This window comes from Rhamphochromis longiceps, linkage group LG17 (genome assembly GCF_057381845.1).
Source record: "Rhamphochromis longiceps isolate RC_006_pf linkage group LG17, R_longiceps_female_GT1.1, whole genome shotgun sequence".
NCBI lineage: Eukaryota > Metazoa > Chordata > Actinopteri > Cichliformes > Cichlidae > Rhamphochromis > Rhamphochromis longiceps.
In genome coordinates, this window is record NC_140573.1 from 7,588,016 (window position 1) to 7,614,699 (window position 26,684).

At 39.7% G+C, this 26,684-nt stretch overlaps 2 protein-coding genes across 19 annotated transcripts in view; one reads left to right on the plus strand and one right to left on the minus strand.

The window, feature by feature from the left end:
• dock7 (dedicator of cytokinesis 7) overlaps window positions 1–26,684 on the minus strand; it is a 52,939-nt gene that overhangs the window by 13,264 nt on the left and 12,991 nt on the right. For 10 of the 17 annotated variants that reach the window (XM_085386547.1, XM_085386546.1, XM_085386541.1 and 7 more), the window contains exons 4-32: window positions 26,013–26,081; window positions 25,779–25,908; window positions 25,426–25,638; window positions 25,192–25,277; window positions 25,020–25,086; window positions 24,369–24,518; window positions 23,889–23,969; window positions 23,467–23,629; window positions 22,885–23,027; window positions 22,684–22,777; window positions 22,399–22,561; window positions 13,609–13,726; window positions 13,361–13,431; window positions 10,596–10,734; window positions 10,196–10,297; window positions 9,851–9,937; window positions 8,862–9,093; window positions 8,610–8,774; window positions 6,945–7,114; window positions 5,725–5,817; window positions 4,065–4,154; window positions 2,702–2,797; window positions 2,421–2,561; window positions 2,048–2,161; window positions 1,599–1,766; window positions 1,354–1,493; window positions 1,042–1,211; window positions 613–791; window positions 327–509 (exon numbers count right to left, since the gene is read on the minus strand). In XM_085386547.1, coding sequence (XP_085242673.1) covers window positions 327–509; window positions 613–791; window positions 1,042–1,211; window positions 1,354–1,493; window positions 1,599–1,766; window positions 2,048–2,161; window positions 2,421–2,561; window positions 2,702–2,797; window positions 4,065–4,154; window positions 5,725–5,817; window positions 6,945–7,114; window positions 8,610–8,774; window positions 8,862–9,093; window positions 9,851–9,937; window positions 10,196–10,297; window positions 10,596–10,734; window positions 13,361–13,431; window positions 13,609–13,726; window positions 22,399–22,561; window positions 22,684–22,777; window positions 22,885–23,027; window positions 23,467–23,629; window positions 23,889–23,969; window positions 24,369–24,518; window positions 25,020–25,086; window positions 25,192–25,277; window positions 25,426–25,638; window positions 25,779–25,908; window positions 26,013–26,081 — 3,817 coding nt within the window. The remainder of the gene's footprint in view (window positions 1–326; window positions 510–612; window positions 792–1,041; window positions 1,212–1,353; window positions 1,494–1,598; window positions 1,767–2,047; window positions 2,162–2,420; window positions 2,562–2,701; window positions 2,798–4,064; window positions 4,155–5,724; window positions 5,818–6,944; window positions 7,115–8,609; window positions 8,775–8,861; window positions 9,094–9,850; window positions 9,938–10,195; window positions 10,298–10,595; window positions 10,735–13,360; window positions 13,432–13,608; window positions 13,727–22,398; window positions 22,562–22,683; window positions 22,778–22,884; window positions 23,028–23,466; window positions 23,630–23,888; window positions 23,970–24,368; window positions 24,519–25,019; window positions 25,087–25,191; window positions 25,278–25,425; window positions 25,639–25,778; window positions 25,909–26,012; window positions 26,082–26,684) is intronic. The other 7 variants (XM_085386552.1, XM_085386551.1, XM_085386549.1 and 4 more) reach the window with 2 other exon arrangements.
• Window positions 17,230–21,601, plus strand: angptl3 (angiopoietin-like 3). 2 transcript variants are annotated; one of them, XM_085386558.1, is made up of 7 exons: window positions 17,230–17,882; window positions 18,099–18,209; window positions 18,360–18,471; window positions 18,577–18,690; window positions 18,916–19,008; window positions 19,668–19,940; window positions 20,098–21,601. In XM_085386558.1, the coding sequence occupies exons 1-7, from the start codon at window positions 17,355–17,357 to the stop codon at window positions 20,280–20,282; spliced, it is 1,416 nt and encodes a 471-aa protein (XP_085242684.1). In that variant the 5' UTR covers window positions 17,230–17,354; the 3' UTR covers window positions 20,283–21,601. The 2 variants fall into 2 exon arrangements, with proteins under 2 accessions (XP_085242684.1, XP_085242685.1); XM_085386559.1 differs by having other exon boundaries at window positions 17,336–17,882; window positions 18,913–19,008; window positions 20,098–21,597.

Sequence of the window (26,684 nt, forward strand, 5' to 3'; positions counted from 1 at the left end):
ATAGCATAAAGAGCTTGAAACACACAGAAGGAAATAGATAATTATAGAACCTTTTGAAAAGAAATGTAAAGTTAGATGGTAAATGTGAAAATATTTTTAGTTAAGTTAGTACTAGAGCACATGCAAAAGTTTAGTTTTGTAGTTTCACCAAGTTTCAATCAGAAATATTATCCAGGCGCATGAGCGCCCCCAATTTTAATATAGAAAATAAACAGAAGAGGTGGACGTAACCCACAATGTAGATTCCCCCAGTATGCAGTGCGCTCTCAGGTGGGTAATTAATGCTTAATTAGCTCAAACTGTTAGGCAGTGATTGTTGATGTTACCTTGTATTCAAAGCAGGAGACGCAGAGGTAGAGGAGATCCAGAAGGCGGTTGAGCTGGGACACTGACAGGTCTGTGAACCATTTCTGTAACACTAGCTCATCAGCATTCTTTAGCACCCACAGCAGACAGATCAGCAGGCTCCGACTGGACTCGGCCGAGAAGCTCCCGTGCTGACGACTCGCCTGGAATGCGAGAACACAAAAGGAGGAAGCAGCACACGGCACTGAGATATTTCCATTAACTGCAGATAAATTGATACAGTCACTGTGTCTTGCAGGAAATTACCTGCGAGTTGAGCAAGAAGCTGCTCGGTCGGGACATCGGAGATGCGGTTGAGGTGCCTGCTATTGCCATGGCGACAGTCTGACTGATCATGCTGTTACCTTCTCCCTCTGTCTCTTCTCCGCTGGTGCCAACAGCTGCCCCCTGAGGGCCGCCCGGTCGACCCCACTGATTATGTGACTCTAATAAAACAAAAAGGAAAGAACATAAGTTGCCAAATAATCAGACATGAGACAGCAGACAAAGATAAAAACTGAGGAAGATAATACATTTGTGTTTTGACAAGGAAATTATCTTGACAAAATTGAAAGAAGACCTGAGAAAATATTTAAACTAATGTAAAGGTTTAAAAAAAAAAAATCAAAAAAGTAATCAAAAGATTCGTACATTGCTAACTCTTAAGCTGCTTCATACTAAAAATGTCACCTGTACCTGTAAAATCGTGGAGTTGAGGCAGTGCCTCCATGACAATGCTGATAAGAGGCAGGTAAAGCATAGCAACACGGGCCTTGACTTCAGGGTCGGCATAGCGAGGATCAGAGTCGTGGCTGGAAAGGAGGTTGTGAACAACGCTCACTACTTTCTTATGCAGACCGAACATCCTACAGCACACAATACGAAAGAGAAGAAGCAAAACAAATTTAAAAGGAAACGAAATGGAATGTTTTAGCTCAATCACAGGAAGATTCAGACAATAAAACACATTCACATTTAGAATCTTTCTTAATTAAAACATCTTCTCACCCCTCATTGTCTGGGTCCAGTATTACTGACAGTTCAGACAGTACCAGTCCAGCCAGATAATGCTGTTCTCTGAAGGGGACAGACAGCTCAAACATGTTGGCTATCTTTTGGTCCTGGACGTGTGTGGAGAAGCCAGAGCTCTGTGAGAGATAAGAGACACTATTAATAGTGTTGGACTGTACATAAATCTAACATCTGTACGCTGAAATTTTCAGAGTTTCAGCCTTTTAAGAGTAAAAATTGACCTGCGATGTTGCTGAGGACACAGAGGGAGAAGGAGAGGCAGGTGGTGTGAGCAGGCTGCAGGGCAGGTTGAGGGTGACGTAGTGTTCATGACTGCAAACAATCCTTAAGAAATCAAGCCGCAAAGACTCCAGGGTTGGGTTCTGTAAAGCATAAAGCTTTGTGGACACCTAGAAAAAGGTAACAGAAAATACTCATTTACATATTACAAACAAAAATGGAGCATGTGCAGTAAAGGAAAGTGTTGAAATGTCATCACATATTAGGCTGTTATAGTGCTGTAAATAAAGCTGAAATGCACAAAAAGGAGATCCACGCTTTAAATAGTTTAATGAAGGCCTAATCAGAAATTTCGGCACTCACCTGGCTTTTTTCCAGTCATACTGATCCTGACAGCCATGGCAATTTAAAAATTAAAAACCAAAAGACCGAGAAAAACAAACTCATTTACCTGTTTCCAGTATGCCCTAATCAGGCTGAAGACAAAACCTCGGTCCATAACTGACAGCAAGTCATTGAGAAAGAAGGCCAGGCTCATGTTCAGCCTCTCCACCAGCTCCAGATCCTGAACGGATGAGAAAACATGCTTTATACATGTCACGGGCATGCCTTGGAAATTACACCCCAAAACTTAATATGCCACAAAATAATGTCCAGAAATGACAAAAATATATGAACATACAACTTCTTTTACAGTTTTAACAACTCATAAGATTCCTTTTTCCAACTTTCCCATATATAACAATCCTGCAAATTCCTGTTCCAATCCAAACTGACAAGCCTCTTACAAACACCTCAAGACACAGAACTGGGTCATTATTTACCTTTTGGAAGCGAGACACAATGTCACCAGCGATGGTGCTGACCAGAGCTGTGATGTCGTCCATGAAGCGTTCTGGGAAACGGTTCTTCCTGGGTGACTCTAAGCGGTCAGTGAAGTAAAGGTGGTGGGTAATACTCTTCACCTGAGGTAAAGGTGTTCATTGGGTTAAAACATAAGCTGTTGGCAAGTTTTATTATCATTATTAATATTATTTTTTATTTTTACACAAAAAGAACAATGTCAGACAGACCCACATGTGTTAAACAGATTTTGTTTTCTTACCATGAGTTCAAAGAAAAACCAGGCCTGTTGCAGAGCACCCTCACGTACACTTCCACTGCTCACCACCCACTGGAGAGCCAACTCTTCATGGAAGAGCTGAGTCAGAAAATCAAAACGGAGACAAAGAAAGAGGGATGGACAGAGAGGGAAAGGGAAAGCAGTACAGCCAGACAGAGATAATGTGAGGCACCAGAAAAAGTAACCAAGCATAATCTATACTTAGTTCGCCTGGTCAGATAGATCTCAAAATGTATTTATTTTCATGGGTTATGACATAAAAGAAGTTTTAGATTGGCTACAGACATAACCTGCTAGCAGGTATCAACTGTTGTGACCAGGAATATAGAACAAATAAGAACGCGTACTAGATTCTCTATATGAAAGAACAAGACAGCCCAGTAAAGCTTCTGCTCCTCCAAAGCTGAAAATGAACTTCATTGCAGACAGTTAGATATTAATAAAAAAAAAAAACTGTTATAGACGTGTGCAACATTTTTGCTTTTAACAAATGATGCACTCCTTTCACCATGGAAACTGCAGTATTTTGTAGTGCGACCTAATGTATATGACTAAAATACATTTCTCTCTTTTAAAGACAGAAAAATAATTCTAGTTTTACAAAGAACAACATTTTTTAATTAATTAATTAATTTATTTTTTTTTACATTTGGTCGTCTTATTATGCAAAAATAACATTTTTCGAGTTGTGTGTATTTTATGCAACACTAAAATCCACCACAAGTCTGGCTAACATACTGACTTTTCATCAGACTGGTAAGTCTTAAATACATCATTTTAAACCTGTATTGTACTGCCTACTGGAAAGAATTATTTTATTAAAGAGTTTAAGGTTGTTATAGCAGACACACAGCTTGGTATAAAACACCAAGTAAACTACACCTGCTTAAAAATTCTATTATAAATTGAATTTTTTCAACCTAAGTGAAAATTATGAACTTTGTCCCGATACGACACTAAACATACCCGCCCACCTGTCTGTATGTTTACTGGTAAGTATGTCCTATGGTAACATAGCACCTGACTGAAAGTCAAACAGTATCAGATTTTTTTAAATGAAAACCAGATACAATTTGCACTCTGTGACTGAGCGGTGGACAATAAAAAAAGACTTTCCAATAGTCAGTGTTAGCCAGATTACAACCAACATTCACATCACATCAAAATATCCTCATATTGAGAACAAGAGGCAGATCGGTGACATACAGCATTCAACAAGACTCCACAACAACCAAATACGACATCAATCAATCCAGAGGCACACATCCACAGACAAGACAGGTGAGGAGGAGGAGGACAAGAGGTGGCTGGGGGTCGGCTCCTCCCCCAGTGCAAGTGGCTCTACCTTTTTTGTGGGCAACCGTCCTGTTAAAGTTTGCAAGAAACTGGCGCTCTCAGTGTGCGAAGACATGCGATTGCCACAGCGCTCCATGGCCTATGAGTGGGATGAATGGAACGGTGACAGCAAGGTTAGTGGAGGAGCAACGAGAGAGTGGGGTTGCACCTTCTTCCTCAGCACACAGGCAAAACGTGCGTGCTGAGTAACACAGCCCCCTCACACACACACACTTTTGTGATCTGTTGGACATTTTCATACATGAAGACACAAAACAACAGACACAGGACAGGGCCACAGCACTTGAAAAGCATTGTACCCATAATCTAAAACAGCTGATACATCAATAGTTTGAGCATCTTATGGTAGAGATGCAAAATGGCTACACAAAAGTGCAATCAAATGTAGTCTCAACATTAATAATGCTTTTGTGCAACACTGTAGCCATTGCTTAATAATGAGCCATTCTGCATCCCTCCAGGTAAATACAAGACCTCAGAGATGGTTTTATTGCAGGTAGCTGGACAACATCCTATGCTAAATGCTTATTATGAATGTGCTCTGCCAGTCTATGCACATTTACTGTGGTAAGCTAGGTGTGATTCTATGGCTACAATATGCCCATTTATTTTTATATTTGTATAAATTAATATGTTATGACAAATTAAAATGACAGAGGACTTAAGATCACATTAAGATGGAAATTGAGGCAGACAAAGACCACACACGTAGATGCACAGTCACACTCACAGATATACCATGCTCCAGAAATAAATGAACTGTGGTTGAAATGAGGGGTGTTAGGAGAGGGTCATGCAGGTTAACTAGCTGAGAGCAGAGGAAATCCATAGAGGGAAAGAGGGATTTTTTTTAAGGGGGGGGGGGGGGGGGAGAGATAAATAAAAAAAAAAAGCATAAAAAAAGAACGACTAGTCTGCTGATGGAATTCTAACACAACTCTCGTTTTCTCTACCAACCCAATTATTCTCTGAAAGATTGTGTTGGATTTAGGCTAGCAATGACTGATCACAGTAAACCCAGAAGAGAGGTCAACAATATCTGAGAAACTGCTACCATGGATTGCTCTGGCCTATATTTGGATACATCTTAATTTTGGCTACTTTTAATGCAGATGCAGAGAAAAAAAGAGATGTGTTAGATGTGATTCGCAAAGAGGGCTGACACCTAAGACTAACATGACTGGAGGGTCATGGAGGCGGCTGTGACTCCCACGTATGGGATTAATGGGAGGGTTGTGACTTGAGGTATAACAGAATACTGTAATATTCTGAAGTTTTGGTCTTTTATGTCTTTGTCTTTAGAGTCTTTGATACTAGCCACTTTGTGTGTGGTTTAGAAATATGTGTACTTTGAATTTTTAAAAAAGCAAAATGTGGTCCGCATCACAGCCAGGTCACTTAAAACCACTGCAAAGAGCTTGAAGGATAGGCTGAAAATATTAATGAAAGGTGTGAGCATGACAAAATAAAAAGACACAAAAATGAAAAACCTTAGAATGGATAAGCACTGATATACCCGATATGCCTCGCTATTAATGATTCCAGCAAAGCACACAACTAAGCCAAAACTCCAAATATCTCAGTATCCCTTAAGTGTAGGTTGTTTTTGTCGTGAGGCAAAGTGGAGGACGGGGCATTCATAAAACCACCTGCATGGTTTCTGGAGCGGACCCAGGGCTGGATCCCCAGGGGGCACTCTTAGAGCCCATGGTGTTCACCCACGAGTTGGATCGGTCTAAGCCCTAGGGGGGCCAGGGTCAAAGGACACAAGGCAGGCAGGAAGCAAGGGAACAAGCGAGCAGCACGGGGGGGAGAAGGAGGAGGGAAGGAATAATGACAAGTTAAAGAGGTTCAGAGGTCAGGACAGCTGGACGATGCCAAGGGCCTCAAAACGGTTAGCTGTCAGTAAATTAAAAATCATCACCACATAGGAGCAAAGCACAAAGGTTCTCTCTCTCCCTTTCCTTCTCTGCGTTAAACCCCCACCCCAACAACAACTACCCCTCCCTAAGAGACAAGAGAAGAATGGTTTAGTTAAGTATTAGCAGCAAAAGGAAACTCATCAAAAAAAGGGGCTGCATCCATCATGTCATGGTTACAAATATAGCAAGACCATTAGAAAGGCACATTACATCATTCAGTCACTGTTCACGTATTTGTTGGGTTTTTTGAGGGGGTTATATGAAAAAAAAGTTTGAAGTGGGAACTCCCAAATTATATGAGACAAAATACATGACCTCAATTAAAAGAATAAAATGAAATAAAAAGGAACAAAGAAATCAAAAAAAGACTGAAGAGACTATACTACTGTTAGAGTCCTCAGAAAAGACATGGCTATTGAAACAATATTTAATCTTGACTGATTTGACTTTAAACTAAATACAACGTACATTTTTCACAATGCATAATAAGCATTATTTGTGCATAGCATGTGAGTGAGTGAGTATATGTGTGTGACAGGTTGCTCGTACAACGGTTGGAGAGATAAGATGTTCAAGCTTGTGTTTGCACAACGCTCATGCAGTTTACATGTTGATAAAACTGTGGGTCACTGTGCAGAGGGAGGCCTCTACCTTGTGTGGTTTAAGATACACATATTCAGTACAAATACCTTACACGAGTCTGTCTAAAAATACATCACAGAGCAAGAGCTCCTACATTACAACAGTGTTAAATAATTAACTACAGTATCTGACATCCACATGGAGTATGTATGAGCCAAATTTAGAGCAAAGTGCTCCCAAAAATATGAGCGTGCGTTCAGGCCACATTTGGACCACATGTAAGAATTTTAGTGCTTCGTTAAAGATTTAACAGAAAACTGAATGACCACTCAGAGAAAGGGTCGTTTATGACTTGAAGACCTTACCTTGCTGCCAATGATGGAGCGGACCTCATCGTCAGGAGAGGTGGGCGTACCGGAGATGTCGGGGTTACTGTTGCTAAGACTACGGGAGCGGTTGAGGTTAAGGCTGGCTGGTCGAACAGCTGAGCGAGCCATGGTGGCATAGTGAACCGAACCTCCCAACCCTCCTGGGCCTTTGGTGACACACAACAGAAAGAAAATGAGGAAAATAGGACTTCGATGAGCCACTGCACCTAACTATCCAGTAATTAACCCATCATTTCAGAGTAGTTTATTAACACTTCTGGCAGTGGATGGCTTAACAACAAAAGCCACTGCAAAAAACCCCAAAAACCTGTATATACCAAATACAAGCCAATACTAGGGATGGGTACCGGTATCCGGTGCCATGACATAAACGGTAGTAACCAGACCGAAAAGCAGCGCACATTTCGGTGCTTTATTTTTTCCTGAAATGTCATACACTTTGGATTCCAGCCAATCATTTTACCTTTGCAAGCGTAGTAGGCGGGCCCAGGTACGTACGTTCTTTTAGAGCAGAGCTACAGGTTAAAAATGCCCAAGGCGAAGCGGTCCAAGTCTGGCTGTACTTCACAGCAAAAGATGCAAACTCAGCAGCCTGCAACAAGTGCTTTAAGCTGATACTGTGCAAAGGAGGTAACTTCTCGAATCTGAGGAAACACCTGGCGACGTATAGCATTTTGTTAAAGCCGAGAAATGCGCCGTATTTGATAGCTTGCTGCGAGACCTCACACCGAGCGCATCTACTGCGGGTGGGTTGCCAGTTATCGGACCCGGAGTTAGCAACATCCCCCAAAAACCCGAAGAATAGAGTCCTGGCCCCTAGCCCTGCCAGTGTAGCAGAAATGATGACGGATGATGATGGCAGCAGCAGCTGTTCTTCTCTGCGTGAGTAGCTTAATGTTGTTCGTGTGTAATTTACGTTGAGTAGGCTAACCACGTTATTACATTAATGCATGTAAGGTGAACTAGCAAACACGGTCGTAGTTACATGAGGCTGTCTTCTTGTTTGATGGCAGATACTCCCTTCACCCTGGCCAAAAAGGCTAAAATGATCAAAGAAAAAGTGGAAAACAGTTAAACATGAGAGGTTTTTGGACAAAGTTAGTGTTTTTTTTTCATTGTTTAAGCACTGCTTCCAGCCAAGAGTGATACCTTATATGCCCCATAGCTGCAGAAAAGGCTAACATTGTTATCTTTTTACAAAAAAACAGCTGAACATGAGAGGTTTTTGGACCAATTTTGTGTTCTCCATTCTTTAAGCACCGGTTCGAGCACCGTTTAAGCACCGGCACCGTTTCAAAAGTACCGGTTTGGTACTGGTATCGGATAAAACCTAAACGATACCCATCCCTAGTCAATACACCAAAAAAACAACTGTAACTTTTATCCAAAGGCTAAATCTGTTGTGATGTACAGACGCTGGCCATATCTACCTGTTAAGGATGAGTTGGTGTCTGTGTTGAGCAGGTAGAAGACAAAATGGATGTGGGAGGAAAAAAATAGTAAAAGATGAAAAGAAATAGATTAAGAAAATTATGGCAGGAAGATTTGATGAGTTAAGGGTTGAAAGGGGTTAACTTAAAAGGAGAAAATAGAAGAAGATTCAGGATAAAGAAAAATGGGAGGACACTGTAGTCACTGTACCTGGCGAGGGTGAGTTGGGGTCGGTGCTGGGCAAGCGGAAGACATAGTGGATGTATGAAGACAGCAGGCTGTTGCGGCCATGCATGTCCTGGTTGGTGTCCAGGTACTTATGAAGCCGGTTCACTATGGAGGCCATCACCTCGAAACATGCTTGCCCAAGATTCACTAAAGACAAAAAGAAGAGCTTTCTGCTAGTTAACATAATTACAAGTGTAGCCTTTCGTTTTTATCTGTTGCAGGCCTTTATCATACCTATCTGTCCAGCAATGACGGGCGGGCGCACTACCAGCAACACCAACTTGTCAAGTAGAAGGTGAAGGAATCGAACTATTGGTTCAAGTTGGGATGAGTTTAGTGCTGCAATGCTGGACTTGAGCTCAGTTTCCAGGTTGTTCTCCATGATTCGCATGTCTCCTATCCTTACTGGGAACATGTGCTCATCCAGGGCATGCACCAACGCAAAGAACTTATCCAGGTACTGGTCCTAATGATGGAGAGTTGGAGGAATGGGGGTAGAGATGAGGTTAATAAGAGAGAGAAAGTTTTTTGGCAAAAACAAATGTCAGTACCATAATGTGGAAGTGGCAAACAGAGAAAATCACGTAAAAAGGAGATAAAGGAAGAAAGAAATGTGACAAAGATTAATGGATAGAAAAAAAATACCAAGAGAAGAAGAGGGCAAGAATTAGAAAACACAATTGCGTACAAGGATGAAAAAGCTAAAGGGGAAGAAAGTCAACAAAAGTAAGCTTGGATCTATTCCTCTGTATTCTTTGCTAAACCAGCAAGTTGGCTCCCCGAGTAAAAACCGCAAGCCGAACATTGCTACAAGTACACAGGAGAATCCAACAAGTCTAATCTGTGCCAAGAACAGTGATTTATGAGCACATTAGTCCCAGCTGGGTTCCTAGAAGCCATGGTCAAGCCCCTCCCAACACCACAGTCAAATCAGAGATGGAGTAGGCCTCAGTAAATTACTGGTAAGGTAAGAGTCACTACCTAATAAACTGGTGCTGGGAAAGAATTACAGTTTAGGTGTGAAAATAATGTTTTTCTATTAACGTTAAGTGAAATATTTTGAGTCACATTACAATAATAAATCTGTCCATCTTTGTTTCAAAATAACAGGTTATGTTGCTATTCTAAGGTTTTACATTCTAGGACATAATTTAACTAATGAATCTGAAAAATGCACAAAACTACTGTAGCTACTGTGAAGCCGTTGTGCTTAGTACTATTACCTGTGTGTGGATGGTTGAAACAGCGACCACTTCTACATTGAATACTCCTCGGTGGTTGTCTACCCACTTCATGCCCGGGAGAGGGACCTGAAGGTACAATAACGGGAGAGTAAATCCGAGTGGCCCTTACATAACAGAGAGAAACAATGAAAGGAAGGGCCAGGTTATCTGATTTGCTTGTGATAATGCAGTATTATATACTAATGATTTCTGAAGTGCATCCTGGGAATCCCATATATAGAACACTAGTTATATTTAATATAGAAACATTAGAAGTTCTCCTTTAGCTCATCTCTCTGCATTATGCTTGTTTCATTCAATATAAGCTTAAAAAATGCATCTTACATCTGGGGAGAGAACAGAGTAGGACTGTGGTGGTTTTTCCAGAGACACGGGCAGACAGAAGTGTCCCGTTCGCAGACGCCCGTTCTGCAACATGGGAATCCACTGCACACAAAAAAAGAGAGATAAATGATAAACAATACACATACATCTTCTAAATTCACTAGGAGAATGTGAGTGACTGTTTTGAAAAAGATTTATAGGCTGTGTAAACATCTCGCTAAATAAATGAATCTTTTTTTCACCCTTCCATATGTTGTACTTGTGCTATTTTCAGTTAAATTTCTTTCATTTGTGTCTTTTTGCAAATGGGGTTTGAAGTGGGTGTGTCTAAATTCACAGCTATGAAAGAACAGAGCACAAATTTGAAATTATACACACGTGCATTATCACATGATTTTACCGTGTATCCCACAGGGGTCTCCAGTGGTGTGTTCTGCTTCTGCTGGCAGCTGACATGGTAAAAGGTGAAAAGAATGTGGTGGTGGTCTGACAGAGAGGCGGGCAGTTTGATCTTAATCTCGTCATGAAAGTCCGGAGATCTACATCAATTAGTAAAAAAAACAAAAAAAAAAAAAAAGAATTTCATGAGTATCACAAACTGATCATTTAGAGTCAGATAATTGAGAACTAATCTCTTTTGAGTGGCTTGCACTCAATCGATTAAACTGTGTAAGCATATCATACAGTTCAGGCCGCTATCTCGATGTTGCTTCACTTGGCTGATGGTTCCGGCTACAGCCACTATAACTATAGATCTTCCACTGTCTGAACACACTGTACAAGCACAACTTAGGCATAGAGAACAGTAGAAGAGTTTCTTAGCTGTATCAAATGTGCAAGTGCGCTGTTCTACTAACTGCCTGCTCACTGGTTAAGACCTCTTCAATACTGGTGATCAGTATATGTTACTGAAGGGAGCACACGTCAGTCAGAAAATATGCAAAGGCTTTTCTCAATGCTTTCCCAGAAGGCTTTTAGAGAGTTAATTGCAAAGAATATTGAATACATTAGGCCTGTTGTTTTATAAACTGGCTTAACAGGCTTATGTGCTCCATTTTCACCCCCACAATTACAAATATTTATATCAATTGACCTAAACATATTCCATTTCCACCCTCAATTTTTAACTTGGGAATATTTGTCTCAAGTAAAGCAGGTCAAGTGATCTAAAAACAAAGAAATTATATAAACACATTATTATTCACTTCAGCTGAATTCTTACAAGTCCCTCAGGAGGAAACATTCAGAAACAAACAACCACAGCTATAGTAAGCCCATCAACAGATCTACTAAGATAGCTTCAAGGATGGAAACAACCCAAACTGCTTAAAAGGGTCATAGAAGGCAACTGATTTCTCATGGGAAGAAACAGTTTGGTTCTGGACCAGAACAGGAAAAATCCTGGAGCAAAAACAGCATTAGGAGAAACTTTTATTGGAAATGATTGTAGGTTATTGGCAGGGCAACCTCCATTAAAACCAACAGCAAATTCAAGATGGAGAAAGAAGTTCTTTCTTATGGCATTTCTTATTTTTAGAGATATACATGGTAAAATATTTTTTGCTAGTTCTAAGCGAAATGCAAACTGTATTGACATTTCTTCTTTTGAAGCAAATTCCTAGTCAAAGTGCCACTGTCACTCAGATATAAATAACAACAAAGGCACTGTCAACAATTTACACTAGTTATTAAAATGAACACCACTTGAAACCATCTAAAAATGAACTTAACCCAGTTCTAAAAAAAATAGCACTGAATGTAGGACAAGCACAGACTTTACAGTGATGTTGAAGTAGTGGTGATTTAAATTTCTGGCCATTGTAAGCTGGCATGCTGGTGCAGTGATCAGCACCGTCACCTCACAGCAAGAAGGCTCTTTACAACTTTGGTAAATAATAAATGCTATTCTATATATTCCTTGGTTTGCAGTGGGGGTTTTTTTCTCCCAAACGCTTGATTTTTGTCCTCTAAACAATGAGGATGTTTTACCTGATCTGCTTGTGTTTTGTCTTTTAGGATATGTTTTTCTCTCATTTTGATACAGATCAAAGTTAACATCCTTTTTCCTGATTTTTCTGAGTAGAGTTGATTTTTGACAATGCGTTTGAAACAGCACACTATGTAGCTTATTTCAACCAAAACTAGGGATGGGTACCGGTGTCCGGTGCATAAACGGTAGTAACCAGACCGAAAAGCAGCACACATTTCGGTGCTTTATTTCGGTGCTTTTTTTTTCCTGAGCTGTGATACACTTCTAGCCAATCATTTTACGTTTCCGAGGATAGTAGGCGGGTCCAGGTACGTGCGTTCTTTTAGAGCAGAGCTACAGATTAAAAATGACCAAGGCGAAGCGGTCCAAGTCTGGCTGTACTTCACAGCAAAATGTGCAAACTCAGCAGCCTGCAACAAGTGCTTTAAGCTGATACTGTGATACTGTCAAAGGAGGTAATACCTCAAATCCGATGAAACACCTGGCGACGCATAGCGTTTTTTTTAAAAGCCGAGAAATGCGCCGTATGATAGCTTGCTGCGAGACCTCACACCGAGCGCATCTACTGTGCGTGGGTTGCCTGTTATCGGACCCGGAGTTAGCAATATCCCCCAAAAACCCCGAAGAGGAGAGTCCTGGCCCCTAGCCCTGCCAGTGTAGCAGAAATGATGACGGATGATGATGCAGCAGCAGCTGTTCTTCTCTGCGTGAGTAGCTTAATGTTGTTCGTGTGTAATTTACGTTGAGTAGGCTAACCACGTTATTACATTAATGCATGTAAGGTGAACTAGCAAACACGGTCGTAGTTACATGAGGCTGTCTTCTTGTTTGATGGCAGATACTCCCTTCACCCTGGCCAAAAAGGCTAAAATGATCAAAGAAAAAGTGGAAAACAGCTAAACATGAGAGGTTTTTGGACAAAGTTAGTGTTTTTTTCCATTGATTAAGCACTGCTTCCAGCCAAGAGTGATGCCATAAATCCTCTATAGCTGCAGAAAAGGCTAACATTGTTATCTTTTTACAAAAAAACAGCTGAACATGAGAGGTTTTTGGACCAATTTTGTGTTCTCCATTCTTTAAGCACCGGTTTGAGCACCGGCACAGTTTCAAAAGTACCGATTTGGCACCGGTATCGGATAAAACCTAAACGATACCCATCCCTAACCAAAACACACCTGTTGTGGTACACCACTGCAGTGTAGGCCTCTTTGTAGAAATCAGCACAACTTGACTTCCCAAATATTACCTGAGGAATAAACAACAGTTTTACAATAAATCAGATAATGAAAAATGTATCTTTTAATTATTACCAACTGCATAATAAAAGTTGCCAAGACACTAAAAGGTCTGACAGATATTACATTCATAGCTTGACTAAGATTCAAAAACAACAATCTTCATGTTTTGGAAAATCATTGTGTACCGGCATTGCATTGCTTGGATCTTCTCCGTTCATAAATTGCACTTTCACAGTGATGTTGCGGGCGGAGCCTTGGCGGTTGGCAAAGTTCAGACTCTGAGGGTTCACATATAGCAGATTTCTGAAAAATATATGTTCAAGAGCACAGACACAAAGGAAAAAGAATGCACATCAGAGATTCAACCACACTGGAATTAAAAGACAGGAATAACACAGTAAAGAAGCATAACACAAACCTTAGAGCAATTTACTTTTATATCAAAATCTTTTTGCAACTGAGACGTTTAACATACAGATTCATATTGTTTACATTTTCCAGGCCTTAAAATACATCTAGGAAGCAGCAGTGTTACTCATCATCACAAGGTAAACTATTATAAAGTGGTAACTTTAATACACCTCAGCAAATTTTATAATACTGCGTAGCACATTTTCAAATACAGATTTGAAAAATAATCCAAAAGGAGGGCCATATCATTTGACTACGTAAAGAGGATTAATGACCTTTAACTCTAATAACCAAGTGTCTCTGAAAGTGCTTGACCTACTTACCTAACACTGTTACATCAGTTTCCACGAACTGATCAATTAAAAGGGGCAAGGCTCTCACAGCAGCTAAACCTATTCTGACTGGTACTTAAGGGAGGCTTGGCCTGTCAGTAACCATGAAAGGTAACCATTGCAAATAGACTTTACTTTTCAGAATGGGTTAGATAAGAGGGGAATGGGAACTGTATAAATCACTACAAAAGGATATTAACTATCTGCAATGATTTCTAATATTTTAAGATGGGTACTGAGAGCGTGGCATTATCGTCCGTAATTTCGTGCAAAGAAGGAAACCAGAATAATGTGTGGAGAATAAACGGCTGAGGGCCCTGGGGAAAATTTTCCGAATTTGAGATGCTATTTTTCCAATTTTATCAACTTCCACTTCACAAGAATTGCTTCCATGTGAAGTAAGTCTCCCTATAAGCCAGACTACTTTGGTTTACACTGGACGTTTTTTGCAATTAATTCATATACATGAGATAAAAGGCACCTGGTCAATCTCTTGTTTTACTTCACAATCCCATTCATTGTTGCCAAAATGTGTGTGGTATACTCGTTACTGAACTGTTGGGAAGGAGGAGGAAGCCCCAGAATAGGAAGTGTAAAGCAACCTGGGATCAGCTGACAAACCGCAATGACGTAGTCGATTCTGTGGGGGATAACCCCACAGAGACCGCAGCTGGAACCACAAGTGACAAGGAATCGTGGGAATCTTTGTCTAATGATTAAAAATCTAATCCATCTTTTCCTCTGTTAACATCCATCTAGCATGTCCTAGTAATTGTCATGGCTGTTCTGAAGCAGGCTGCTGAACTGAAATAGACCCCAAGATGACATTACTGTGGCAGAGCTGAAATACCCATAAAAGCACAAATGGAAGCATTCCTGATTGGTCACTTCACCTCATCCGATTCAACTTCAGTTAATAAGTACACATGTGAAAGCAAACTTTACAATGTAGATGGCACTTAGGCACAGTTACTATTTTGAGATGAGGGGCTCCATAAGGGAAAACTGGCACCGTTTATCAGCTCTAAATAAAACATTAGCTTTCTAATAAACAGATTAGATGTTGTTGGAAAAATTTCCCAGTACGAGTAATTATAGAGCATTAAAAACTGAATTATTAATTTAGTAGGATTCTCAAGTGCTTCTTGATCTATGTGACCTGGTAGAGGTAGATTACACTCCACAAGTCCAAAACATTACCTTTGTCACACAATGTTCTGAAGGATTTTTCATATATTCTTCAAGACTGATAATGTAGTACAATAATGCAGTGAAATAATTGTTCTAGACTTGTTAAGGTAAGAATTCAGAGTTACTTTTTTAGACCCATTTTAAATTTATTTTTAAGCTAACAAAAATCTATGTTTTAACATTAAAAAGTGCATTTCTTTAAATGCATTACATGGAGACAATTTCCACTTAGTCACAAATACCCCAACCTGCTAATTAACCAGTACAGAAGAGTGGTGTCCTACCCACCAGCCAACATATAGTGAGATATTCAAGGACATGAAAATATGTTTCTACATCCCTTGAGTGAGAATTTGAAATCAGATGTCTCTGACATCAAAACATTAAGCTAGCATGTTTGAGATCTGCCTGAGTCACAGTAATAGGCGTCTTTGGACATTCCAACAAGTTATCAAATAGATGCAGTACGAGAAAGAAGTGAAACAACTTTATGGATGCCTGTCTGGGTATAAGTCCGCTGACTATCAACACAAAAATTCGAGGATGTGCCGTCTGCAGTTAAATGATGAACTCCAGCATGAGAGGTTACATGTTAACTCTCAAGTATCTTCAAGTTAGTCAAAACAATAATCACTGTACTGGAATGGAGTCTAGAGAGCTAAATATTGTTAGGAACTTTATGCCAATAAAGTAAATTTCTGGCCCATTTACTCAGTCCTTCTTTTCCTTACCAAGTTTGTTTCCTCCCCTTTTCATATAAAAGACCAGGAATCACTCCAACCTGAGCTACTAAATCCTTAAAACCACAAATTACTAGCAAGCTTATTATAACGACTGTGTGGTATTTTAATGCATAGTAACTGTAAATTTAACAGTTTAAGCTAACGCTAATTAAGAAAATAAAGAAACAAAACTAAAAACTTGTTTTTATGGACAATTTCAAGCGTTTAACTATTTGCTTTATTTTTTTAAATGCAGCAATGTGTTACTATGACAAAATTACAACATTTATATTCCAGTTAAATATTACACCAAAACATTTTTACTGATTAGTTCCACCATCCACCACAGTTGAAGGTCAGCATATTTTACTTCCACTGCAAGCCTATAAAACTGTTTTTTGTTTTTGTTTTTTACGAGTGATCCTAGTGCACAGGGATGATTCGTTAAAAGCTGCAAGCTAATCAGAAAACTCAGTATATCCCACACACAAAAACAGGCCATGACATATCTGAAGGGACAAAATGAGTGAGCAATAAAACTGTGATGATGAGTGCATAATATCCAAACTCTCTGAAATCATTCATACCCAGGAGCTCAAACCTGGCACAGATGACAGACTCAATCCCATCTCCAGACAAAAAGAGAAAGAAGAGCAAGAGAGCGAGAGAGAGAGTGTGTGTGTGTCTGGTGTGAGGCTGATTCAGCAGGATGCTAAATCAAACCCAGGAGCATTAATTACACACAGCATTATCAATCAGAGCCCAGTGAGTGCAGGGTTATAAGGTTTGAGATTGATCAGGCTGACGATCCATCAAAACAGCAGTGGTCATTGTTGGCTTTCTGCTGATCAGCTAAAGTGCTGGAGAGCAGGGTAGGGTGTGGTATGGAGAGGGGATTGGGGTTAAATGGTTAGTGTGTGTGTATGCGAGTGTGTGAGTGCGTGTGTGTGTGTGTGTGTGTGTGTGTGTGGGGGGGGGGGGGTAGACATGTCGTTCGCACACTGCTGTGATTTGTTTGTTCAGAAGAAGGAGGGGTCAAGGGGGATTTGGGAGGAGGTGGGGTACATGGCTAAAAACATAGTAGGGATTAATGATCAGCTAATCCCCCCGCCTTTACTGAGAGGGCAGTATATAACACGAGGCAGCTCGACATTCTCGTATTGCTTTAGCAGCAAACAAGTCTAGCTTAGCAGCAGAGGCAGCAGAGAGAAGAGTGTAGAGGAGAACACGAGTAAAGCTAAAGCAGGGTTCTAGGACTGGAATAGAAAAATCATCATGAAGGTATTTTTCCTGTTGCTGGTGCTAACCAGTTCAACCGTAGCTGCCCCCCTGGAAGCCTCGGGGAGACAAGAACACCCGACCCTGCCTTCCCAGGCTTCCACCATAGCACCGATCCAACCCGAACCCAGGTCTCGCTTTGCCATGCTGGACGATGTTCGCCTACTAGCAAACGGCCTCCTCCAGTTAGGCCAGAGTTTACGAGAGTTCGTCCACAAGACCAAGGCACAGATCAACGACATCTTCCAAAAGCTCAATATTTTTGACCGCTCTTTTTACCAGCTCTCAGTCGTCACATCGGAGATTAAAGAGGAAGAGGAAGAGCTCAAGAAGACCACTAGCTATTTGAAGGCCAACAATGAGGAGATCAAGAATTTGTCACTGGAAATCAACTCGAAGATCAACAACATTCTGCAGGAGCGCACACAACTGCAGAGCAAGGTGGGGAACCTTGAAGAAAGACTGAAAGGCTTGTCGCAGAGCATGGTCCCTGCCGATCAGCTTAGTGAAATCACATCTCTCAAGGTAAGATGCTTCAGCAGCTAAAACTTTACAACACAAGTCAGTCAAGATATGCTCGCTGAATAAGGAGCAGATAAGCTGTGTTTGTGCAGCGTTTGTCCACTAAACAGATTTAACTGCATTTTACAAACTGAGTTAACTGAGGATAATTTTTGTTTTACATTTTTCCTGAAAAACTTTCACATCAACACATGAGACTCAAAGTATTATATTTTTTAGGAAGTGATTGAAGCTCAAGATAAAACAATTGGCAATCTTCTGAAAGCTGTGAAGGAGCAACATGATCAGCTGGACTACCAGAAAATAAAGATTAAAAACCTGGAGGAAAAGGTACTTGTAGTAGAAATCATTATATTTTGCCTTTCAAGGGAAAATATCTGAAATCACTGAGAATCTAATTTGTTACATTACCAATGCACATTCTGTTTAAACTATATATAAAACTATTTAAAATGAGTGACTCACTTGCATCTCCTGCAGCTCAGCTATGAGAGTTTTCAAGATACAGCTGATAAACTAATGGACTCTGACTACGAAACTCTTGATATGTTTGAATATCTGAAAGGAAACTCAACTGGCCTGGAAACAAGTGGTAATTACTTAATATACTCAAATATCTTTCTAAATGCCAAACTTACTTAAATAAAAGTAGAGTTAAGGAATTAATTTGGCTTTTCTACACTGTTATTTTTTTCAGATTTTCCCATGGACTGCACTGACGTGTTTAACAAAGGAGAAACAAATAGTGGTGTCTACGTTATCAAACCAAACCAATCAGAGCCGTTCAACGTTTTCTGTGAAATGAGTTCAGGTGGGTAAGCAATCTTGAGTTCTCATCAAAGACGTCCAAATACCATTTCTGCATTCACAAGCACTGACATTTTTTAGATAACACACTGGCATTTATGATTTCTACAATGACTGAGGAAAGAGCAAAAAAAAAAAAAAAAAAGAAAAAAAAGTTGATAACCTACTCACATTATTTATGACAAAACTTTTACATTCCCTGAAATATTTCTTTATTCTTTTACAGAAGGGGGTTCAACAGTCATCCAGCGCAGGGTTGATGGTTCGGTGGATTTTGATCAGACATGGGAAAAGTACGAAAAAGGTTTTGGAGATCTAGAAAGTGAGTACACTTTATGGTTTAAATTTTTAAATAAAATATTCTATTTTTAGAATTAACAGAAAAAATGACAGTCTTTACTCGTAATAAACATTCATTTTTCACAAATGTCATGGCATATTCAGGAAAAAAATATATACTGAAAGTAGCAGAAAACAATAGGGGATGACACAATATAAAGAAAAAGCCATAATCAACTGATCAGAACAGTTCCTAAATATTTTCTATTAAAGTAGAAAATCTATTGTGTCAGCAGTGTCTTGGTTGCAGGAGCATTTGTAAGTGCTCCCTATAGCCTTGGTCACAGGAAACAATAATTGTCAGATATCAGCCCTGAACGACTTCCTGTATTATCCGAGCACACAGCCAGTTTGGCAGCCTTCCCTACAGCACTTGGTATGCTCATACAAGCACTCATAACCCATTTACAACAAAAAGGCTCTTCATCTGCAAAAGATGAGTTTCAACCTTCTTTCACAGCTACCTGCCTAATGATTACAACCCACATGCTACTAACAGCATGCTTTTAATACCTGGTTGACCCAAAGTCTGCTGGAAGTTAATTACAATTTTCAAACCATTATAAGATGAACTGAGACTTCAGAGTTTCTGAGATTTGTTTTTCCTACAAATAAACAAAATAAATTTGATTTGTCACACAGAGGACTTCTGGCTGGGCCTAAAAAAGATTCACAGCATTACACAGGAAGGTGTTTACATCCTTCGCGTTGATTTGGAGGACTGGAAGGAGGAAAAACACTGGGCTGAATACCGCTTCTCACTGGAAGGTCCCTCCAAGGACTATAGTCTACGTGTCAGCCATTTCTCAGGTGACCTGCCTGATACCATGGCCAACTGCACCGGCATGAGATTTGCCACAAAAGACAGAAACACAGACAGCAACCAAAACTCCAACTGTGCACGCAGCTCCACAGGTACAATCCCAAGTCACAGTATCTTGGAATGTTTCTCCACCATAGTAATAAAATAAATAATTATCTCTGATGAAGACATTTTTTTCTAAACAAGACAAAATCACATAGCTAAGACTGATATATGCTGATATAATTTCCTATCTTGACTCCCTGGCAGGTGGCTGGTGGCTCAATGCTTGCGGTGAAACCAACCTTAATGCAAGGCATGTGTGGCTGAGACCAAAGGGGCGCTTGATGAGGAGGAAGGGCATTCACTGGAGGCCAACCACAGGCTCTTCCTACTCACTCAAGATGACCAAAATCTCCATTCGACAAGCTTCAACTGCTGATATCTCCAACTGAGCCCCCTGTCCACACACTATATAATACTATTGGCTTTTTTCCCAATACACGGACATCCAAAAAGTTCAACAGGAGGGGGAAGTGACATAACACAGGCCTTCCATATGTCCAGTCTTAATTCACCCACATCATTGAGCAGATTCCTCCCTAACATTATTCGGCCATTGGTTAGTGCTCACCACCAGATAGCAGAACAAAAAAATGTCAGACGTCAGCAAATGCCGACCTGTTGCACCGTGGCACACAGGTTGTTAACCTACTGTGTCTGATCAGACAAGGACAGTAAGTAGAACTGTCATTATGCAACATTTGTCATCGCTTGCAAAACAGACATATTGATCCACATCAGCAACCTAATTCAGAATTGATTGCAAAGCAATACATTGCAGTGATATAACAGCAAATGAGGTTTCTGAGAATAGACTACAATTTTGAAACCCACACTGCTTAACAACCATTAAGGTGAACTTGGATACATTTATGACAACAACAAAACAAGGTATTTTAAAGTATGTTTGGAAGAACTACATGTTCAAAGTGGCTAAAGGGACAAATACCAACAGATTACTACATAAAGCATGCAAGTTATGCAAGTCAAGGTAAAAAGATCATCTCCTGCTTCTGAAAAAAGTCCACTACAAACTAGAAAGCTTTAGACAGCGCACTGATTTTTCTTTTTCTTATTCTTTTATATTTTTTTTATTCTGTATTTAAACTATGATATGATATGATTTATGCAGGTACCGCTAGAAAATGATAATTTCTGTGTGTTTCCTACATTATTGAGTCATATTGACTTTTGCTCATTATTACAAAATAACCAACTGTACTGTAAAGGTTTTCATACTAACACATCACTGTGAGAAGCAGCTTAGTGTGCTAAAATCATATTTATGAGGCCAAAAATAAATCTACCTGTATAAAAACAAAACAAAACTATGGTACTATTTCTTTGTTTGATTTTGTCTTGAACCAAATGGAGTTAAATAAGTAAAGAGGACATGTTGAAAGGTTGACCTACTAATGAAAATGAGATCTAAGGAATAAAACCACTCCACTTAACTCAGTTCGGCTAACTATCAGTCACAGGCCAATTGCATCTGCAGACAGTCAGGCCCTGTCAGCACCTGTCTGGTAACGTCTGGATGTAATCACCTAATATTGGTCTATCAAAATATACTGCTCAAAGAAAAAAAAAAGAACAAACTGAAAATCTTTACTGATATAGACTCATGTAACAATAGTAAATTCATACTTCATGTAATCCCTTGAAGTTTTCAGCAGTACAACATTGTATGCTAACATAAAATGTTCTGGATGGAACACAACAGAAAAAATGGCAGGTGTAATTTTTTTAAATACTCCTTACATAGTTTATACTGCACAGTAATATAAATCCTGTCAACGCTGTTTCATATTTTCTAATTATTATTAATTATTATTATTAATAATTATTATTAATTTATTTTAACCCTTAAATAACCCTTTTTTGTTTTTAATTCACTTTAGCTTCAATTAGTTTCCAGATTGGAATTTCTTGTTTCACTTCAGTTTTTATTGTTTGAAAATGTTAAGGTTTTTTTTTTCCATATATTTTTATTGAAATTTTTTATAGTACAATACAAACAAATGTTGAACACCCTCACATTCACACACCCATCCATACATCAAACCTGCCTACATCACATTCAAATGTAGAAATGAGCATAGTTCTCACAGTAATACAAAAATACAATGGGTTAGGATAGACTAAATGTTAAGTTTTACTTCATTTTTGATTAATTTCAGCGTTAGTTTTGGTCTTTAAAATTATTACTGAATAAAGGGCAAATGTCAGAGGCTAAGATTGAGGACAATCAGAAAAGATATTAAAATAAAAACACACTTTTTGACTGCGAGTTGACTCACAGCCTTGTAGACACTGCAGGTCTCAATAAACACATCCATCAATAAAATACATTTTTTAACCAGTGAGCTAAAGAGTGAAGTAGTATTTAGATGTTGAGTTAAGTACAAACTGGTTTGAAATTCATTTTTTGTGTAATCTCGATGTCAAACAGACAAATAAACAACCATTAAGACATTATTCATTCACTACAGATGTTTTTTTCTGTACCTGTATATGGTGTTCGGCACATAGACGTCCCTGGCAGGAAACTCAAGGATCTCCCTGGTGGGACGCACCCTGCTGTCTGGGTAAGGCTTAACCTGCAGGAGGTCAGGGGTCAAGCAGTAGTGGGGGTTCTCCGGAGCTGGAGAAATGTCCAGCTTCAACTGGGCTGTGGTGAGTGTGTGAGTAGTCAGAGGAAGGGGAAAGGAGTGTTAAAGAAAGAGCAAAGAATCATTTTCAGATTTCAAATCAGGACAGTCAAAGGAAAGCATAAATTCCACTTTTAAGTACCTGTGATAGGTCTGAGTCTCCTCAGCACTGAAGACGGTCTTCTCATATCAGCTAAGAACTTATACAAATCTTCATCACTAAGTCTGTCTCCCTCCTAAAATAACATGTAGAATAAAAAACCATGAGAAAATGACAAAGGGAAGGAAAAGTAATCTAATACTAATAATCTACTATCGTGTGAGCAAGCACATTCACATGGACCTGTTTAAAGAAGTTGGTGATGGTAAGTGTTGCAGGTCTAAAACCTGTCAGGCTACATGATTCATCTCCACTTGTGGTTCTCTCCAGAGAACGCCTTCCCATAATGCTCGAGTTCCTCCGTTCAGACCATGAGCCTTTCCTCTCTAAAAAGATACAACAAAAACAAACTCAACATTTTAAAGCCCACATTTATTTTCCACTCTGAACATGCAGACATTGTTCTAATCTGCCATAGCAACAGAAGGCTGTCGCCACCAGTCAGCATCAAAGATAACCTCTAAGGTCAAAGGGTAGTCAAACACCAAGGGTCACAGTAAAAATAACACAGCAGGGATCAATATGATGTTGCCCTGTTTGTTTCTAAAGCACGCCAATTTACTGAAATGTCCATGCACCTAATGCACGACTGCCATGTCTGTTATGGTCTCTTCAACTAGACCATGTGTGACATGGAAAGTGGGCATAAAAAACACTGCCATGTTTTTTTTCCTACTCACTGGAACTTTTGATATCATTCTGAGATACATGGTCAACGTCTACAATTACAGTTAGAAAGCTTGCATTAAAAGAAGATGGTTAGACCTGAGAGGCTCATCTCTAGCTCTGTATCTCTCTCCAGGCTGCCTGCACTGTTAACAATGTTCATTAGATGGATGGCGGTCCACGCAAAGGGCATTCGGTAGCGCCCCAGACGTTGGCAGAACTGCTCTGACTGGCCTCGAAGCTTCTCCAGCTTCTCCTTGTTCTATAAAAAAATAGAAATGTTAACGTAAATACAGGGTTTGTGGTACATTAACAATGAATCAGAATTCTTTTTGTTTTAATTTTTATTCACTGCAACAAAATTAGGAGATGACCATGAAAAGGAATGTACTTTTAAATGAGTACTTGCAGTTGCAGAAACAGTAATGAATAAAAACATTTATTATGACATCACATATAACTGAAATACATCTGAGACTGAGCTTTCGTGGTATTCATCATTTAATTCACTCTCATTGTACCTTGGCAGCGTCTGACTCTTTGAAGACCATATAGGGCTCTGCGCACTCTCCAATATCACCCTGCTGCAGTACTTTTTCCAGCTGTTGACAAAGCAAACACAGCCTTCAGTAACTACACTCACGTGCAGTGAAACAGGTCAGAAGATGGGTGTCAAATTGTGAAAGGACAGCAGGTTTCTTCAATTAAGCTTTATCTTTCATACTAAGTCAAACACTGCAATGAAAAACTGTCCAGTGTTTGTTTTGGTTGATGTAATGTATTCTGGTGCTATCAAAGAGGGACAATAAGTCAAGGTTTTACTTGTAATTTATTCAAAGACATTTCTGTAAGAGAAACATGAAGCCTCAAGTACCCTTATACTGATGGCATTGCATAATCATGGATATCTAACATTCAGGGAAACCCGCTATTAGTACTCTTTTACGTATTACAAAACAAAAGTTGACAAGAGAGATGAAATTCTAGCATGACTGTTTCACCTTGATGACTAGGAAGACATCCTGGGAGGGGTAGGTAATGGAGAATATGGCAGAGCGAGCCAGCGTGGAGATGGCTGCTGTCTGAATGTGAGGACGCAGCATCGCTTTTGTCTGCTCAGAGTTTAGGTCAAAGAAAAAGTTTTCTGATATCTGAAGGACACATGAAACAGACACACGGATAATTATTATTTGACCAAAACACCTGTTAAATGTAATCATAGCACTACGCCATCACAACTATTATTATTTAATTGTAATTTCTGATGACTCTATTACTAAAGCATGGCTTCTTGCTCGTGGAGGCTGGCAAACATGTTAACATCTCAGTGATGAATAAGCCACCAGAGAAATTTATGGAGCCGTGAAGCGGCATTATATATGAGAGATCTACTTATCAAGGCATCTGCTACCCTCTAGTGTTTGTTAGCTAAAAGGGAACAGAAAGAAGCGGCACTAGATAAGGTTGTTCAGATATATACATAGTTCCAGAGTATGATTTAACGGCATTCCCAAAAACATAACAGGCCCACAACATAAAATTTAATAGCCCACTCATCAAATTCGTTTGGCCTCCCAACGATTTTAACGGTTTGCAGAAGTGACCCAACAACTCAGAGCTGAGGAGGCACTGAGTAAAGCATAACAGCTTACCTTTTTCTTTTCCTTGACATCATATAAGGCCAAACTAGCAAATATGGGTTCAATTTCGATCTCAAACCTTCAAGGTGGAGAGAAAAAGGAGTGGATCAGCAGAAAGCAGCAGTTAAATAAAAGAGCTACATGGCGTTTTTTTCTTTTCTGAAAAAGGCCGTCTACCACTTACTTCAAGGACAAGCACTTGACGAGTAGCCTCTGTCCAAAGTGTTCTTTAGGTACTTCAGGCACACAGTGGCGCTCAACGGGCTCCTCCTACACATTCACACAAACGTGTGGGGTTAAAAAAAAAAAAGACTGAATTGCACAATAATTTTATCAGTTATGTAAAACTGTTTAAACTATAAATTTAATGGAGACTAGCAGAAAAGGTTTTAAGGATATGGAAAGGTGCTTACTGTACCTCATCGAGGGCGGGGTGCAGAGCAAAGAGTTCACGGTGGCGGTTGGCCTTGCGCTGGTCTTCGTTATGCCGGTCAATCTCCTCATTGGGGGCACGGTCAAGGAGGTGAGGAAGCAGGGCATCGGGGAGGGAATTCTTCAAGTCAAAAATGCTACAGGCCCAGCTACCCCTCGGAGTGTCATCGATAGACATTGACCGTCGCTTCAAGTCATCCTGCAATACAACCAATGCAAAAAAGACAGACTAGCATATACACTGTGGGACTGTTTTAAACCTGTATCTTGATATTGTCAATCTGAAATTAACACACATCATTCAGGTTAATTATTTTCCTAATGAAAAAAAAAGGATACCTGGTCATCCTGGTAACTGCTGCTGTCTGGCATCTCATCAGCTTCAAACACCTGTTTGGGGAGGCCTTTCTGGCGCTCCTTCTGCTTGTCCAGAGTGTTGGGATTAAAGCCAGTACCAAGCTTATGATATCTGAAGGAACAAGCCATTACTTAGAACACTTTAATTCATTTACTAATATTATTTCAGGATTATTATGTGTATTTTAAGAATATTTTCACATGGTGAAGCCTTACTTTCTATTGACGACTGCCCAGTCTTCTGTGTAGGATCTGACGCAGTCTCTAACATGAGGATCAGTGTCCCTGCAGCCAGACAAACATAATCAACCAAACAAACATTATTTTAACAGCAGAGTCAGACTCTAAATGCAGGCTTACTGATATGGATGGCAGACCATTAAATGTGTTGAAATAAATACATCTTTCTGGTATATCACACGCTGAAGCACACTTGTAATGCTTCTGCCATCTCTTCTGAAATACTAAGAGCCAGCAGTACATTAAGTAAAGACATTAAGCCCACATACAGTGGGGCAAAAAAGTATTTAGTCAGCCACCAATTGTGCAAGTTCCCCCACCTAAAATGATGACAGAGGTCAGTAATTTGCACCAGAGGTACACTTCAACTGTGAGAGACAGAATGTGAAAAAAAAATATCCATGAATCCACATGGTAGGATTTGTAAAGAATTTATTCGTAAATCAGGGTGGAAAATAAGTATTTGGTCAATAACAAAAATACAACTCAATACTTTGTAACATAACCTTTGTTGGCAATAACAGAGGTCAAACGTTTACTATAGGTCTTTACCAGGTTTGCACACACAGCAGCTGGTATTTTGGCCCATTCCTCCATGCAGATCTTCTCGAGAGCAGTGATGTTTTGGGGCTGTCGCCGAGCAACATG

What these genes read in the sequence shown, in the direction of transcription:
- angptl3 (XM_085386559.1), top strand. Translation starts at nt 17,355, where the DNA reads ATGAAGGTATTTTTCCTGTTGCTGGTGCTAACCAGTTCAACCGTAGCT. An exon ending in TTAAAAACCTGGAGGAAAAG is followed by an intron (nt 18,210 to 18,359) that starts GTACTTGTAGTA and finishes CATCTCCTGCAG; the next exon opens with CTCAGCTATGAGAGTTTTCA. An exon ending in AACTGGCCTGGAAACAAGTG is followed by an intron (nt 18,472 to 18,576) that starts GTAATTACTTAA and finishes TATTTTTTTCAG; the next exon opens with ATTTTCCCATGGACTGCACT.